We start from the raw sequence: 14870 nt of genomic DNA on the forward strand, positions 1-14870 counted from the left end.
CATGATCTGTGTGCAGAATCTCTGAAGAAGCTGGAGCACGGATACAGTTAGTCCATTAGTCATTTGGATGTATAAAATGGGGGGTGGGGTTGTGTCAGGTTTTTAATCACTTTAGGGGGGAAAGTGAACTATTTGCTGATGCTGACCGTTGTATAGTTGTTTGCACAATTCCCAGTTCAGTGTCCTGATCATTTTTCTTTCTTGAAAGTCTTGTCTACTTTGCAGAAAATGGTACGAGTCAGTGCAGGTTTGGAAGGGTGTTTTTGTCAGCTGAAGTCCTTCTAGCATCATTAGCAATGACAACAGGCAAACCTTGCTTCGTCAGGCAATATTTTCTACACTTGATTTATCATACTGCCATATCTGGTTCAGTTACCATAGAGCTCAATACAGACGCGAATCATCTGTAGAACCTGAATAAAGTCGATTTCTTCTTGTTTCTTTTCTTAGGAAGCTGAGGGTGTTTCTAAATTCCCAGATCATTAATGAGAGCAGACAGATTCGGTGTGGTGGATGCAAGAATTAAAGGGCAGACCTAATCCTGTCTGATGCTCAGCAGAGGCACCATATGTCAGTATTAAATATGTATAGGAAAGCTGCACTGATCCTTTAGATGAAATGTCAGCAATGCTTAAATGTAACTGAAAGATATCATCAAGTTCACTCAGTTTCAATGCCGTGTCCTTACATTGGAGATAGGAGCAGCCATGTACATCTTTGCTGGCTAGGTTTTACAGCTTTGAAAATTGATTCTGCTTATTCATATTCATATTAAAGGTGGTAGATTGTCAGACTGCATTAAACAGGACTAAGGACTTCAGATTTACTGTACAATATCATGAAAACTCAGCTGGGGTCTATTCTGACGTGGAGCAATGGATGTGTCAAAGCTCTCGGGGTCAACGCAGCGGTCTGGCTGGCTTTCCCTTGCCAGCCCTTTCATTGCACTTTCATCTTTTCACAATGCAGCCCATTCATCATGGCTTTTAAAGATGAATCATTGTTGTTTTTTTAAAAAGGCTTATATAAGCTCAGCATGCTATAAATCCAGTCTCCTACAGGCTGTGTACATTTTAATATATTCATGCTGTTTAATGCCATTCCAAACATTTCTTAGTATGTATGACGATACAATAAGATTTGCATTATACTTCTTTGTGGATGTGCACATGGACTGCTTTAGTCACGAGGAATCCATTGTCATCCTTATACTACTTTCTATTTGCCTTTGAGGGCACATGCTCACTTGGTGTCCTTGTTAGTATAGTAGCAGTCATGACAAATTGGAGGGGTACAGAAACCTTATGGAGCCTTGTGTACATTCACTGATCCACTCTAGCATCAGAAAGTGATACTTATATAATGAATAAAATGATATCCAGTAATATTGTGTTTTAAAATTATCAAACTATCTCTGCCAACAAATAACAGTCCCAGATTTAGAGGAAACTGACCTAATGTTAGCCCTGCCTTCTTTTTTTTAATTTAAATCCTCCATTGAGTTTTTTCAATATTTTGTTTCTTCTTTAAAAAATCAAAAACTTGAATTTTCCTGATCACTAGGCTGGACAGAAAGAGTGGAAGAAGGCTTCGCTACTAAGCTTTTGATCAAACCAATAGAACACTTGCAAAAGAATATTTCTAGCAGGAATACTATTCACCTTTAATAGGATTTTAAAATTTAGCCACAACATTGTCAGTGGCAGTTACCATTCACCCGTATCTATTGGAGTAGTGAATGAAGAGTCACATGGAAGCTACTGAATACAGCAGACAGGAACTTATAAACACTTTTATTAAAATAATCTATCATCAGTATCATCTGCATGCTAGCAAGATACTATCTTCCTTGTTATATTCTTTTGTGATGATGATGATCTGGTATCTTTGGATCTGATATTGCCTGTAGTCATGCCATGTTTGGTCTTGTCATGTCTTTCATTTCCTCTACAAACATCGGGTTGCTGACCTCACCAATATGTGTTCAGGGCAGAGACAAAAGAGCTGTTTACCACTGCAGAAACACAACAAAGGATGACAACTATTTACTGAGCTCCTGAAAATTACTGTCAGATCACTGAGGTGTGACTGCAACATGGAGTTGTATTTTTAATTAGTATTAAAGAGGCTGGAGAGTTGAATAAGAAAGTAGCCTGAAAGATCCCAGTGGGAGTGTCTGCAACTGAAAGCTTTTGTTTCAAGGATTCTTACTTGCTGACTCACAAATCATGTTACTGGGTTGTGTTAACCCAGTTAAGGACCAGTTTGGTAATTTGGTAGATTTCCAGTACAACTGGGAAAAGTGCTTTCTCAGTTGGTTTACTGCGTGGTAAAATATAGGGCCAGGTTAGATGTAAGCATGCATTTCCTGTTGTCACTTAACAGCAAGCTTTGCATTTTTTGACTTGCCTCTAACGATGGTTTTCCCTTTAACCCATATTTATATCAGCCAGGAATATAAACTTGCTACCCATTATTTTCAGAGGAGTTTACCAGAACGTCCTCACAACAAGCACATACTGCTTAAACCTCTGATTTACACTTCTCAGACATAAATCTTTTTTCATCTGAGTATTTGAGGTAAAGAACTGAAGGCCTAACTCACCAAACTGAAATAAAATCTAGCACTGAGCTGCAGTGTACCACTCACTTGTAAAATTACCTAAAATTAATCCCGCAGTCATATTGTACCACTGCTCAGGATAGCCTCATGACCAAGAACTTCATAAAGACCTAATTACAGAGTGTTATGACCAATCCCTCCCCTACCTTTGTTTTTTTTAATCACATCTGCCAGGGTGCTTTCATACCTGACTGATGAAACCAATGGAAAGTCATGCATCAACTGGCTTTAGAAAGTAAATGTTCAATTCAGCAGTGACTTAAACTATGTATTGAATATGAATGCTTCCTAAATGGCAATATTTCTATTTTGCACAGTATTAATTATAACCTGTACACTGTTTGTGGTTTGAATCTGTGTAAGATTTTTTTAAAGACGTATTTCCTGTCTCTTGGGGTTTTCCCAGTGGCCGTGTTCCTCCAAAAATCCAAGGAAGTTGTGCACTTAGCCATAGTTTGTCAAAATATGATTTATTGAAATAAACGGAGCATGCAGCCGGAGAAGAGAGAAACCAAAGACAGCACCCTGTTCGACAAGTCTTTGATGTTTCACTTGGAGCTTGATAAACATAGTCAGCTGATGTTACTGATAAGTTTAGGTTTGCTATTTTTATTTATAAAATTAAATGCAGAAAAGTTGATTTGTGTCCTTTAGCGAATTTCTTGCAAATTCCTTAAATCGTGCATATAAACTCAGTGCCTGTGAATCAACAGTTGCAATGCTATCAGCACTTCCTATAGTGGAGTATGCATCACAACTGAGCGGACCTTGCTTCAGAGTTGAACGTTGGCTTCATGTTATGTTAACAGTTTCCGAAATACATTAATGAACAGTTCATAGAAAGATTGAGTTGTTTTAGTTTTCAGACTTATGGCTGTTATATGTTTTACTACCATAAAAACTGGGCAGTGGATTTAATCACAACAGGAGTTGACTTGTTCTCTGCAAGCTCAAGTATTTGATATTGAAAAGATTTGAGCATTTGATTGCATTGTAAGGATTCTGACTTAGTGAAGTAACCTCAGAGGGGTATACTCTGAAGGTCAAGACAGCCAGAATTACTTTGTGTTAGCTGGCTTGACAAAGCCTAAATTCTCAGTTGGAGATAACAGTTGTCAACTTTTCTGTTTAGAATCAGAATCAGAATGGGTTTATTGCCAGATGTTGAGGTTTACAACATTAGGAATTTGCTGCGGTGCTTCAGTGCAAACAATAAGAATTAAAGTGCTATGTAGAAAGAAAGATATGTGCATGAGATATACATGAGATATATACATGAGAATAAGAATTAAGAGTGCTACGTAGAAAGATATATACATGAGTGCAGGTGGTGATCAGTGCCAGACATGAAATGATGCAGTGACACAGCGTAGGGTCATGTGTTAGTGGCGGGGACAGTCATGTGGTTATTGTTCATGTGTCCAACAGCAGAGGGGAAGAAACTGTTCTTATGGCGAGAGGTTCTGGTGCGAATGGACCGGAGCCTCCTGCCTGAGGGCAGCAGGTCAAACAGACTGTGTCCAGGGTGAGAAGGGTCAGCTGAGATCCGGGCTGCACGCCGCAGTGTCCTGGAGGTGCACAGGTCCTGCAGAGATGGGAGTCTGCAGCCAATCACCTTCTCAGCAGAGCGCACAACACGCTGCAGTCTCTGTTTGTCCCTGATAGTGGCTCCAGCGTACCACACGGTGATGGAGGAGGTGAGGATGGACTCGATGATTGCAGTGTAGAACTGCATCATCGTCCGTGTTGGCAGGTTGAATTTCTTCAGCTGCCTCAGGAAGTACATCCTCTGCTGGGCTTTCTTGATGACGGAGGTGATGGTGGGCTCCCACTTCAGGTCCTGGGTGATGGTGGTACCCAGGAAGCGGAATGAGTCCGCAGAGGTGATGGGGGTGTCAGTCAGGATGATGGGGGGGAGTGGGGCTGTGTGCTTCCTGAAGTCCACAATAATCTCCACTGTCTTCTGGGCATTCAGCACCAGGTTGTTGTGGCTGCACCAAGACACCAGACGTTCAACCTCCCTCCTGTAGGCAGACTCATCCCCGTCAGAGATGAGCCCAATGACGGTGGTGTCATCTGCGAACTTGATTAGCTTGACAGACTGGTGGGTGGAGGTGCAGCAGTTGGTGTACAGGGAGAAGAGCAGAGGAGAAAGAACACAGCCCTGAGGGGAGCCGGTGCTGATGGTCCGGGAGTCCAAGACATTCTTCCCCAGCCTCACGTGCTGCTTCCTGTCCGTCAGGAAGTCAGTGATCCACCGGCAGATGGGATCAGGCACATTCATCTGGGAAAGCTTGCCTCGGAGATGGTCTGGAAGGATGGTGTTGAAGGCAGAGCTGAAGTCCACAAACAGGATCCTGGCGTAGGTTCCTGGGGAGTCCAGATGCTGCAGGATGAAGTGTAGGGCCATGTTGATGGCGTCGTCTACAGACCTGTTGGCTCTATATGCAAACTGCAGGGGGTCCAGGAGGGGGGCCGTGAGGGTCTTGAGATGGGAGAGAACTAGGCGCTCAAATGACTTCATGACCACAGATGTCAGAGCCACGGGTCTGTAGTCATTTAGTCCAGTGATCCTAGGTTTCTTGGGGACAGGGATTATGGTAGAGGACTTGAAGCAGGCAGGCACATGACATGCCTGCAGTGAGGAGTTGAAGATGCCAGAAAACACTGGGGCCAGCTCGTTTGCACAGTGTCTGAGGGTGGCAGGAGACACACCGTCTGGGCCGGGAGCTTTCCGAGCATTCAGATTCTTAAACTGCTTCCTCACATCTGCTTCATGAATATGAAGAGTTGTGGTCGGAGGAGGTGGTGTGAAATCCTCTTTTGTGTGGGGTGAGGAGGGGGGTGTTGTAGGTGAACAGTTTGAAGGTGGTGATGGCTCTATGGAGGGGGGAGAGGTGGGGGAATGAGTGTCCAAAGTGCCTCTATTGTTGGGGTCGTTGGAGGTGTGAAGGCTGCCTGATGGCTCGTCAAAACGACAGTAGAAGTCGTTGAGGGTGTTGGCCAAGAGCAAGTCATCAGTGGAGTGGGGGGTTTTAGGCTTGTAGTTTGTAATATTCCTAACACCTTTCCACACAGAGGCCGAGTCATTCTCTGAGATCTGCTGCTGCATCTTCTCAGAGTGCTGATGTTTGGCAATGTCCACTTCCTTAGTGAACTTGTACTTGGCCTCTCTGTAGCAGTCCCTGTCTCCGCTTCTGAACGCCTTACTCTTTTCCAGCCACAGCTTTTTGAGTTTAGGGGTAAACCAGGGTTTGTCATTGTTATAACTCACCCTGGTGCGTGATGGCACAATGCTGTCCTCACAGAAGTGGATATAGGAGGTGACAGTGTCCGTAAACTCGTCCAAGCTGTTAGAAGCAGCCTTCAATGTGTCCCAGTCTGTGGTCTCCAAACACGTGCGAAGCTCCTCCACAGCCTCGTTGCTCCACAGTTTTTTGGTCCTCACGACAGGTTTGGAGAGCTTCAGCCTCTGTCTGTACGCGGGGATTAGGTGGATCATGACGTGATCAGAAAGTCCGAGTGAAGCGCGCGGCACCGCGCGATAGGCCCCGCTGATCGTGCTGTAGCAGTGGTCCAATGTCCTCTCCTCTCTGGTCGGGCATTTAATATACTGCTTGTATTTCGGAAGCTCATGGCTCAGATTGGCTTTGTTAAAGTCCCCAAGAGCAATGATGAGAGAGTCCGGGTATGTCCGCTCTGTGTGGAGAATCTGCTCTGCGAGTGCGCACTGAGCTGCTCGCGCATCCGCGTCTGGCGGGATGTAAACAGCGGCCAGGATACGAATGAAGCAAACTCCCGCGGAGAATAAAACGGTTTGCAGTGAATAAAAAGATATTCCAGAGAGGGAGAGCAGTGCTGAGCAATCACTGTTACATCTGTGCACCAGCCACTATTGATGTAGAAGCAGACACCTCCACCTTTGGTTTTACCGGAGAGAGCGGCCTGCCGGTCCGCGCGCAGCAGATGAAAGCCCTCCAGCTTGAGCGCGCAGTCCGGGATGTCCTCACTGAGCCACGACTCCGTAAAACATAAGACACAGGAGGAGGCAAAGTCTCTGTTCATGCTTCTCATCAGGGCCAGTTCGTCTATCTTATTCCAGAGTGAGCGTACATTAGAAAGGAAGATCCCAGGAAGGGCCGTTCTCAGTCCGCGTTTCCTCAGACGCACGAGTACGCCGGCTCGCTTACCTCTCTTTCGACGTCTCACTTTCCTGATCAGAGTCAGCAGTAAATCTGCCGCAGATGCGACAAATATTGGAAATAAATCCACAGGCGTTGTAGTCCTGCAGTTAAGGAGCTCTTCTCTGGTGTAAGAATATCCAGAGGAGTGCCCAGACACAGAAGAAATGCACAAAAACAAGACAAAAGTAACGCACTGAAGCACCAGGGCATCCATACGCGGCGCCATCTTGGATCCTTTCTGGTTTAGCCAGGCTTTCTGCTTAGGGCCTTTGCACACTCACAAAAAAGGAGTTTCACAGATTATATGAGTCTTCTTACATGAAAAACGATCCCTGTGAGTGCACCAAGCTCCAATCAGGGATGTTCAGTTGAGCAGATGATGGTGATGATGATAAACGTGTGATTAAAATTCTATCAGGATCTTTAACATAATATAACGCAACACTGTTATAAATAAGATGAGATTAATTCTGCAGAAAAGTGTTTATCTTGGGATTTATGACACCGGGTGGTAAAATAAACATTTAAATTCAAGTTAATTATATTATGGCTGAGTGGACTCTTGGTGCTGTTCTTTATTTCTACAGTGACAGCTGCACATTAGAAGTCTGAAGCGTTAAACTGGATACATTTAAATATTATATATTACTGTCGCAGCGCCTAATAAAAGATGTGGGAAGCACTTCAGTTGGTTGGCAGATCAAATTAAAATTAGTGTTAATGAGGCAGTATTCATGGTGTGTGCTCTACGTTCTAGTAGTAGTTCCAGGGGTGTAAAAGATACTTAGCAGCCGATTAGAGTCAAGTGTAATTTGATCAATACATTGTCTGCATCACCATTTGTATACATGCATATTCCTGTGACAGTGCAACAAAAACAGTTTGCACTTCTCGCAGTGGTTTTAGAAAGGGATGGCTTAACAGCCATCCATCCATCCAGCAGGAAAAAAATCTATAATTCACTTATAACATGTTGTGGATAAAAAAAGATATATGTTCTGCATAACTTAGCCAGGTAAAGAGAGCTGCTTTTGTGACACAGAAAACTCTTGACTTTAATCTTGACATAGCTCACTAAGTCATTAATCTCGCTTTGTAGTACACCCCTCTGTTAAGGGATAAGCTGCCATCTCTGTAATGTCTGACTCAGTTCTGGCCTTTTGACATTCAACAATGTGCTGGTATAAAAATGGACAGACAGCACGGTCCCCCAAAGTCTATGACTGCAGCTTTAAAACCTCTTTGGCACCATACACACCACTCTACGAAGAGACAGTCTTATCAAAGATATGTTTGCTTCCAATTTTATATTGTTATGGCCATGTGTGTTTTTCCTCACACAAATACTACAGAAATCAGGTTTTACCAGATTAATTGCTTCTCTTGTTCCCTTTGTCTGGTCAAAGCCTTTTCCTGCTCTGTCACTGTGACCATCAGAAGATTTCATTCAGGGAATTAAAGCCCAACCAGCATATGGCCATCTGGCACAAACAACTAGATATTTGGGGGCTAAAATAGCTTTTGCATGCAAGCCTAAGTGCAGGCTAAGCTCTCATGGCACATTCTACTTTTTGAACTTGTTTAAACTAATATATTTGGTCTCATGTATTAGTCCTCATCAATCATAATTTATATTTGTATTTAAAAAATACTCTAGCAACTTTCAAATGTCGTATCACACTTACGTTTGCCACTGCTTTGCAGCCTCTATTGCTTTGTCATATTTGTCTAAACTTTAACAAATGTGAAACAGAACTTTTAAGTGGGTGTGTTGGAGTTTAGATCAGCGAATGCAGGGCTTTGTTTTGTGCCTTTTCACTTTCGTTGCAGTTTGATTGAAAGATGATGAATAAAATATTAAAAAGACAGAGAACATAATTGGTTTGTGGCCCAGACAAACTCAGGAGTTCCATAAGCGAACCCTCTGATGAATAGACTTTTCCTTGTTTTTTGCTGTAAGTGAATGAAATATTAAGTAGAAGTAGCTTTTATACTAGCGTAACTTTTATTTGGGTTAAGTTATGCAACCAGATGTGAAAAAATAATAGTGTTGTTGAGGAACGCAGTGCTGTAGCTTTTCTCTTCAGGGACATGGACTGCAGAGAATTTTGCTTTTTGTCAGTCCCCCATGTATAAGCTGGTACCATATGCAGCCTTCTTAAGAATTTCATGCACTGCATTATGCTCAGCGGTGCTTTATTAGAATGAATGCAACTGCATTTACATCTCAGCAGAGAATACGTAAAATAATACGTTAAGCCCACTAAAAGCATTCACCCCCCCCCCCCTTATCTGGAAGCCCCCCAGCACATATCCACCATAGACTGTTTTTTTCATTGAGCACTCTGTTACATCACTCATCCTCCATCTACCACTTCCCTCTGCTTTGTGCCACTGACAATTGCTGTGCAGTGATCCGAGGGCATGGAACTGGCAAAACATCAACTAGAATGCTGACCAAGGGATTACAGGATGAATTACAAAAGTGTGTTTTTGTTTAGGCAGCATATAGTTAAATTCAGAGGTTTTGTTTGCCTCCCTTTCAGCACCATGCACATTTGCACATTCATTTGTGTAAAGAAGCATGTCCATATTTGCACAATAAACCTTTTGATGGTCCTGTATATGTTTAGATCTTCTTCTTTTTTTTGGTCACTGGAAAAATAACTGTCCAAATTAGAAAGCATTGAAGAGCTACGGGTGTTTGTCATTTCAACTGATACGAATGTGCATTGGAAAAACGTGAAGAAGCTGAAAACCCAGCTAGAGTCATCCTGCGCAAGCACCGTTATCAAAATAGGGCTTCTATTTTTCTTGGAATTTTGATTACTTTAGCTGCTGGCTCTTTAAAGGCTCTGAAATTTAGAAGTGTTCTTATCACCTGTGACATGCAAATACAGATATCCAGGAATAGTTTGGTGATAGTAACTGCATGTACTCCTAAGGGGCAGTACATGTTGGGCAACCAGTTTTCAAAGATGTTGATGTAGACAGAATGAACGCCCGTTCACGCCAGAAATACACTTAACTGATGTTGTGATGATGTATTTTTCTGTAGTAAGCTGATTGTTGTCAGCCTAACAGTGGAACTGCATACAGTGGAAATAATAAATACTTTCAGCCCCAAGATTTCCATTAGACATGCACTAATTCCAGTTTTTGTTTTTTTTATTTTGAGTGATTCAGTTTTTCTTTCTAAGATGGCATACTCAATCATTCCTGTAGCTTATCTTTAATTGACTGATGACTTAAGTTTAGTAACATTTATCCTTTGATGACTTGCACTCTAAATCGGCGAGTTGAACAGATTGTGTTTGAGTTTAAGCTAATGAATGTTGAACAACTTTACTGAGATTCTTGCAAAAAGAGAGGAGACTTTGGAATGAATTAAGTCTACGCAGATTTCTAAGAATGATCGAAATGAGGAATCGGATTACTGACCAATCATAAGGTGCATGTCCATTTCCAGTCTTGTGATGGGAAGCTAAGGTCCATGGGGTTCCAGTCTTGAGTTTTAGTTTCTTTTTTTTTAAATACCTTTTGAAGTCAGTGAAATATAGAGTGTATGTGACATAAGCAGTCTCCACACAGTCATATAATTTTACTAAAGTGTCAAACTCAAAGAGCTGACTCCAGAGGAACCTGTGTCAGGCCTCCTCGTGAAAGAAAGCCAGCCTGGCTGCAGAGAGTAGATAACAAAAAGAATTATTAGCGGTGCAGAATATGTGTTTGACTGACTGCTACTTTGCTGTCCACCTTTTAATCCACCTCTCAAAATTGATTTTCCTCTGATGTTCATACATCTCTTTGATAAGGGGTGAACCGAAATATTCAGTCTTTAGAGGTAGAGATGGATTGGCTTGACTATGACTCTGCAAATTCTGTTGTTATTTCCTTATTCTGGGACAGGTTGAAAGGATTATTCTTATACAAAACTGAACTTTTAAAACTTCAAATGTGTCTTTTACTTCTGTACCTTTATTTGTTATTAGCAGAGAGAAAAGATAAGATGATATGTAAACCCTTCCACAACCCACAATCACAGGGCTCTTATCTGGAACCAAATATTTGGCCACAACTGTTTGAGTGCACTGCCTGATAAGTTGTTTTGTTTGTCCAACACAGATAAAAGTGAAAGGATTCAAGTGTAGCTACAGACAGACCGTCTTTTACAACAGCAACTTCACAGTTTATTTTGCATCCGAGGAAAATTAGAAAAGATTGGTTAAACCTAAAACCAAATACAGCAAAGAGAAACATTTGATCTATAAGGTACATTTTTTTTGCCAGTTCACAGCGTCCATCTGTCTCATAAGAAGTGTTGATTATATTGATTTTTCTCATTGCAGTAATACAGTTTTAGTTCCATGGTTAGACCAGAAAAAATTGATGACTGGCAATAAACTACCAGAGAAATGAGGTTGTGTTTATAGTTGGCAAGGTTTGTTGTGTTTGCTATTTCAGCTACAGAGATTTCCATGCAAATCCTTTATCTTTCCTCTGCTTGTCTGAACAGTTCCTTGCTTGTCTGGATAGTTTTACTTGCTTAACACAAATGGAAACATTTGCCACCTCCATAGTTTTGATTTCCTTGATGATATCTGAACGTCTGCTTGATCTAAAAGGCGGAAATGGCCATGCAATCTAATGACCTTGCTCTACTTTAGAGGCAGAAAAGGTTAACAGTTAGTAATGGTGCAGTGAGTGACTTGGGCGCGCTAATGGACTTAGATGGAGAAGCATTACTCATGCTGAGTGATGACATACCAGCCGGGCTGAAGCAGCCAAAATTATACCAAAGCCACCACGCTCCAGCAGTTGTGACATCATTTTTGACGTGCCATTTGAAAGGAAGTCATTGGTGAACTTAAGCGTCCTGCTAGGATTTGTACAGTCTTTACGCATAGCACTATTTGAACTTAGCATTCTTAGTCCACTCTTCTCTGTTGAAGGTAAAAATGATGTGATGTATAGAGTTTGAATGCCAGGTCAAAACCGTGAGTTTCTTCTTGTGTTTCTTTAGCTGTTTCAGAACAGTTTGTGTGATGTGACAGGGCTCATTAGTCTACCAGTGAAGGTCACTGCTATGGTAGATACACGACAAATGTATAAATCCTTTCCTAACATTCAACTTTTATCAAATAACTGTCTGAGCAGGTGTCGATTCAACCTTCCAGTCATTTTGTAGGCTGTAATCCCCTCTCAAACTCAGCCTGTAAAGACCTTATAACCAGGATTCTAGCATAAATAAACTCAGTGTATCACAATGATAACTCAATCAGAAAAGCTTAGCAGGCAGTTTATTGGCTGAACCAGCACAAGCATTGAAATTGAAAGGAATTTCATGGACTCTTATCAACTGGGAAACAGAAAATATGTCACTTATCTTTCATTTCCACTGCCTGTTCACAGAACTATTGAATTGGAGACTGTTTTATAAATTCTGCACTCACCCTGCCTTTCCTTATGGATTGATAACACTGTTTTGCTTTGGTCCCATTTGGCACAGACAGGCGTGCTATGATTCCACCCCAGGGTCTCTCTGGGAATGTGGGAATGTTGGGAAAGAAAAAAAAGGGAGGATTAATGCAACTTGTGAAGGGCTCCTGCAAGCCCCTATTTTTATCTTGAGCGTGTGCCAGTGTCTACTAAGTGGAAGGGAGACCACACACAAATAGCAGCCCCCCCCCCCCCTCTTCTGTTAAATCACACACTGTCACAATCTTTTCTGAAACTAGTTAAAATGTCCTTGAATCATTGTGTACTACTTATTTTACCACACTGATTAGTGTTTTTGTGCTACACCTGGTTTGTCACTGAAATCACAGTTTGAGTGGCAAAGTAAACTGGCTCTATGTAGGAGCACAGGGCCAGCCTGGCACCAGGCCACAACAGATGGCCATGAGTTTCACTTACAACACAACACACTGGCAGGCAGGAGTGGTGATAACACTTCTAATAATAATAATAAAAATAAAAAAAATTCCCAGTACCCTAGGTGACCCCCTTCAGCGCCTGAAGCTGTTTTGATTACATGTGAATCAGAGTCTGGAGAATGAGTGTGTGCGAGGAGAGATAGCTGTGATGGGATAGAGATGTTGTTAAACCATCAGCCCTACTTTCGGTCTCTCTCTCTCTCCTTGTGTCCTGACAGAGAGCTATGGCCGACTGATGAGTCATTCTCACAGGAAGGCAAGCTGAATCCGTGCATTACCTAGAAGATTTACCATTTAATTACTCCAACCTCAAATAGATTTGCAACTGTTATTCCAAGGCAGATGAGGTACTTTATGTAGCCAAGTGGACTGTCATCACTAAGTGGGCCTAGAGAGAGTCATCACAGGAACACTGAGTTCGTGACCTGTTCAGATATATTTTTTAATTCATAATTGAATGTGTATAAATATTTTGGGACACTTGGAAAAACCTCCCTTGGAATTTATTGGTCTTTATCTCATTTGAAGCCGTATAATAAATTATAGTGTTATTATACAATTTGTTCTTAAAATCTTATTTTAAACTGTTATTTTAATTGTTAAAGCTATCTTTGAGCCTTTAGCAGCAGTAAAGACACAAAAACAAAAAAAACAAACAGTGTTCGTCATCCTCCTGCATGGAATAATAAACAACCACTCCATTTTTGTCATCTGCAACACCGCATTTTTCTTTGTATTGAACAGTATGAGTCTTTGTGAATCATAGTCGTCTAGCAGGAAGTGCCTGGATGAAGTGAGTATAGCAAAGTGGCTCTTGAAAAAAAAAATTGAGTGATTGATTTGTTTTTCTTTCTTGTCTGCATCTCTGGCTCAAGCTGATCACAATTTAATCCAACAGGGCTGGTGGGAAAAGTGGGTCAGGAGGAAATTTAGTAAACTTGGCCTAAGAGTTGTTGACTTTTTTGTGGAGTATCTCACTGCAGAGGGAAGTTTCCTTGGGGGGGAGCTGGTGTGGGTGAAAGGAAGCAGAATTGTGAAATAGTTGTATAGCCGTGAAAGAGGAAAGGAATTTTGTGTGTGTGTTTGTGTGCATTTTCTTTGTGTGTGTTTGTGTGGGTTTTTTTTTCCTGATTAAACATTATGTGTTACTGTGTTTGATTGCTTCGTTGTATTTCACCCATCCTGGATCACAGCTTAACAGCTCCCACTTAAAAAAAACCCCAAAAAAACAAATTTTTCCTCATCTTATTTAATCATAAACACGGCAGTGAATCCCATAAGCCTCTCTGCTCAGCATTTTAATGTGTATTATCATGCTCAAACAGCATTTGCAGGCTTCACTAATGGTACTTTGTGGCTTGTCAAAGCATCTGTGCTATGCCATCTTTTAGAAGGAATTTGCCCATTAACCAGACAGTATGAATTGTAAAGCAGCAGTACTTTTGTGTATCATCTGTTTACAAAAAGGCCATAGATTTTTCCCTAAGGGGACACAAAGCTGAATAGAAGTAGCCTTGAACACTGAGATTCCTCATCAAGTAATGAAGGTGCTCTTGTACTTGTGCCTTTACTCGGGTCTTTTTCTCAACCTCTGTTGTTTTCTTTTCCACAGGCTTTGCACCCTCACACTGAAAAAGCTGGTCGTCCTCAAAGAACTGGATAAAGAGCTGAACTCTCTGTCTATAGCTGTCAAAATACAGGTGGGTGGGTTAATCTCCCTAGTGTGATTGGAATAACAGGCTCAGTTGTAAGATCGCGGTGTGTCACCATCTGGAGTCTGTGCTTCACTGCTTCCTCTTTACTTGATGCTGTTGAATGTAATTGCAAAGCCTAGACACTGAGAAGACAAGCTAGTAATCCTGCTGGTTGATTAAAAAGAAAAAACCTCCCTAGGTGAACAGGAAGCTGTGGTGAGTCACGTGCTCTCAGGTTCCTTAAATGGCAGACTGGCATTACCATGCTAAGCAGTAGCATTAGCACCTTAAGACGGATTGTGTATCTTTCATTGATTGCTTGTGCATGCACGCCTCGCCTAATCTCGGTGTTATTCAACATTTCCGTTCAATATATTGTATGGAGGTTACTTTGTGTGTGATTTTAATGTCAGGTTTAAAAAAGCTGAGTGTT

The 14870-nt window shown here is 41.7% G+C and overlaps 1 protein-coding gene across 3 annotated transcripts in view; it reads left to right on the forward strand.

The window, feature by feature from the left end:
- LOC146695770 (phosphofurin acidic cluster sorting protein 2-like) overlaps positions 1–14870 on the forward strand; it is a 47355-nt gene that overhangs the window by 6689 nt on the left and 25796 nt on the right. For all 3 annotated transcript variants that reach the window (XM_085478176.1, XM_085478178.1, XM_085478179.1), the window contains exon 2: positions 14356–14443. In XM_085478176.1, the coding sequence (XP_085334302.1) occupies positions 14356–14443 (88 nt within the window). The remainder of the gene's footprint in view (positions 1–14355; positions 14444–14870) is intronic.

Source organism: Copadichromis virginalis, linkage group LG13 (genome assembly GCF_057382275.1).
Source record: "Copadichromis virginalis isolate Kocher_CV1m ecotype Utaka linkage group LG13, C_Virginalis_male_GT1.1, whole genome shotgun sequence".
NCBI classification, from domain to species: Eukaryota; Metazoa; Chordata; class Actinopteri; order Cichliformes; family Cichlidae; genus Copadichromis; species Copadichromis virginalis.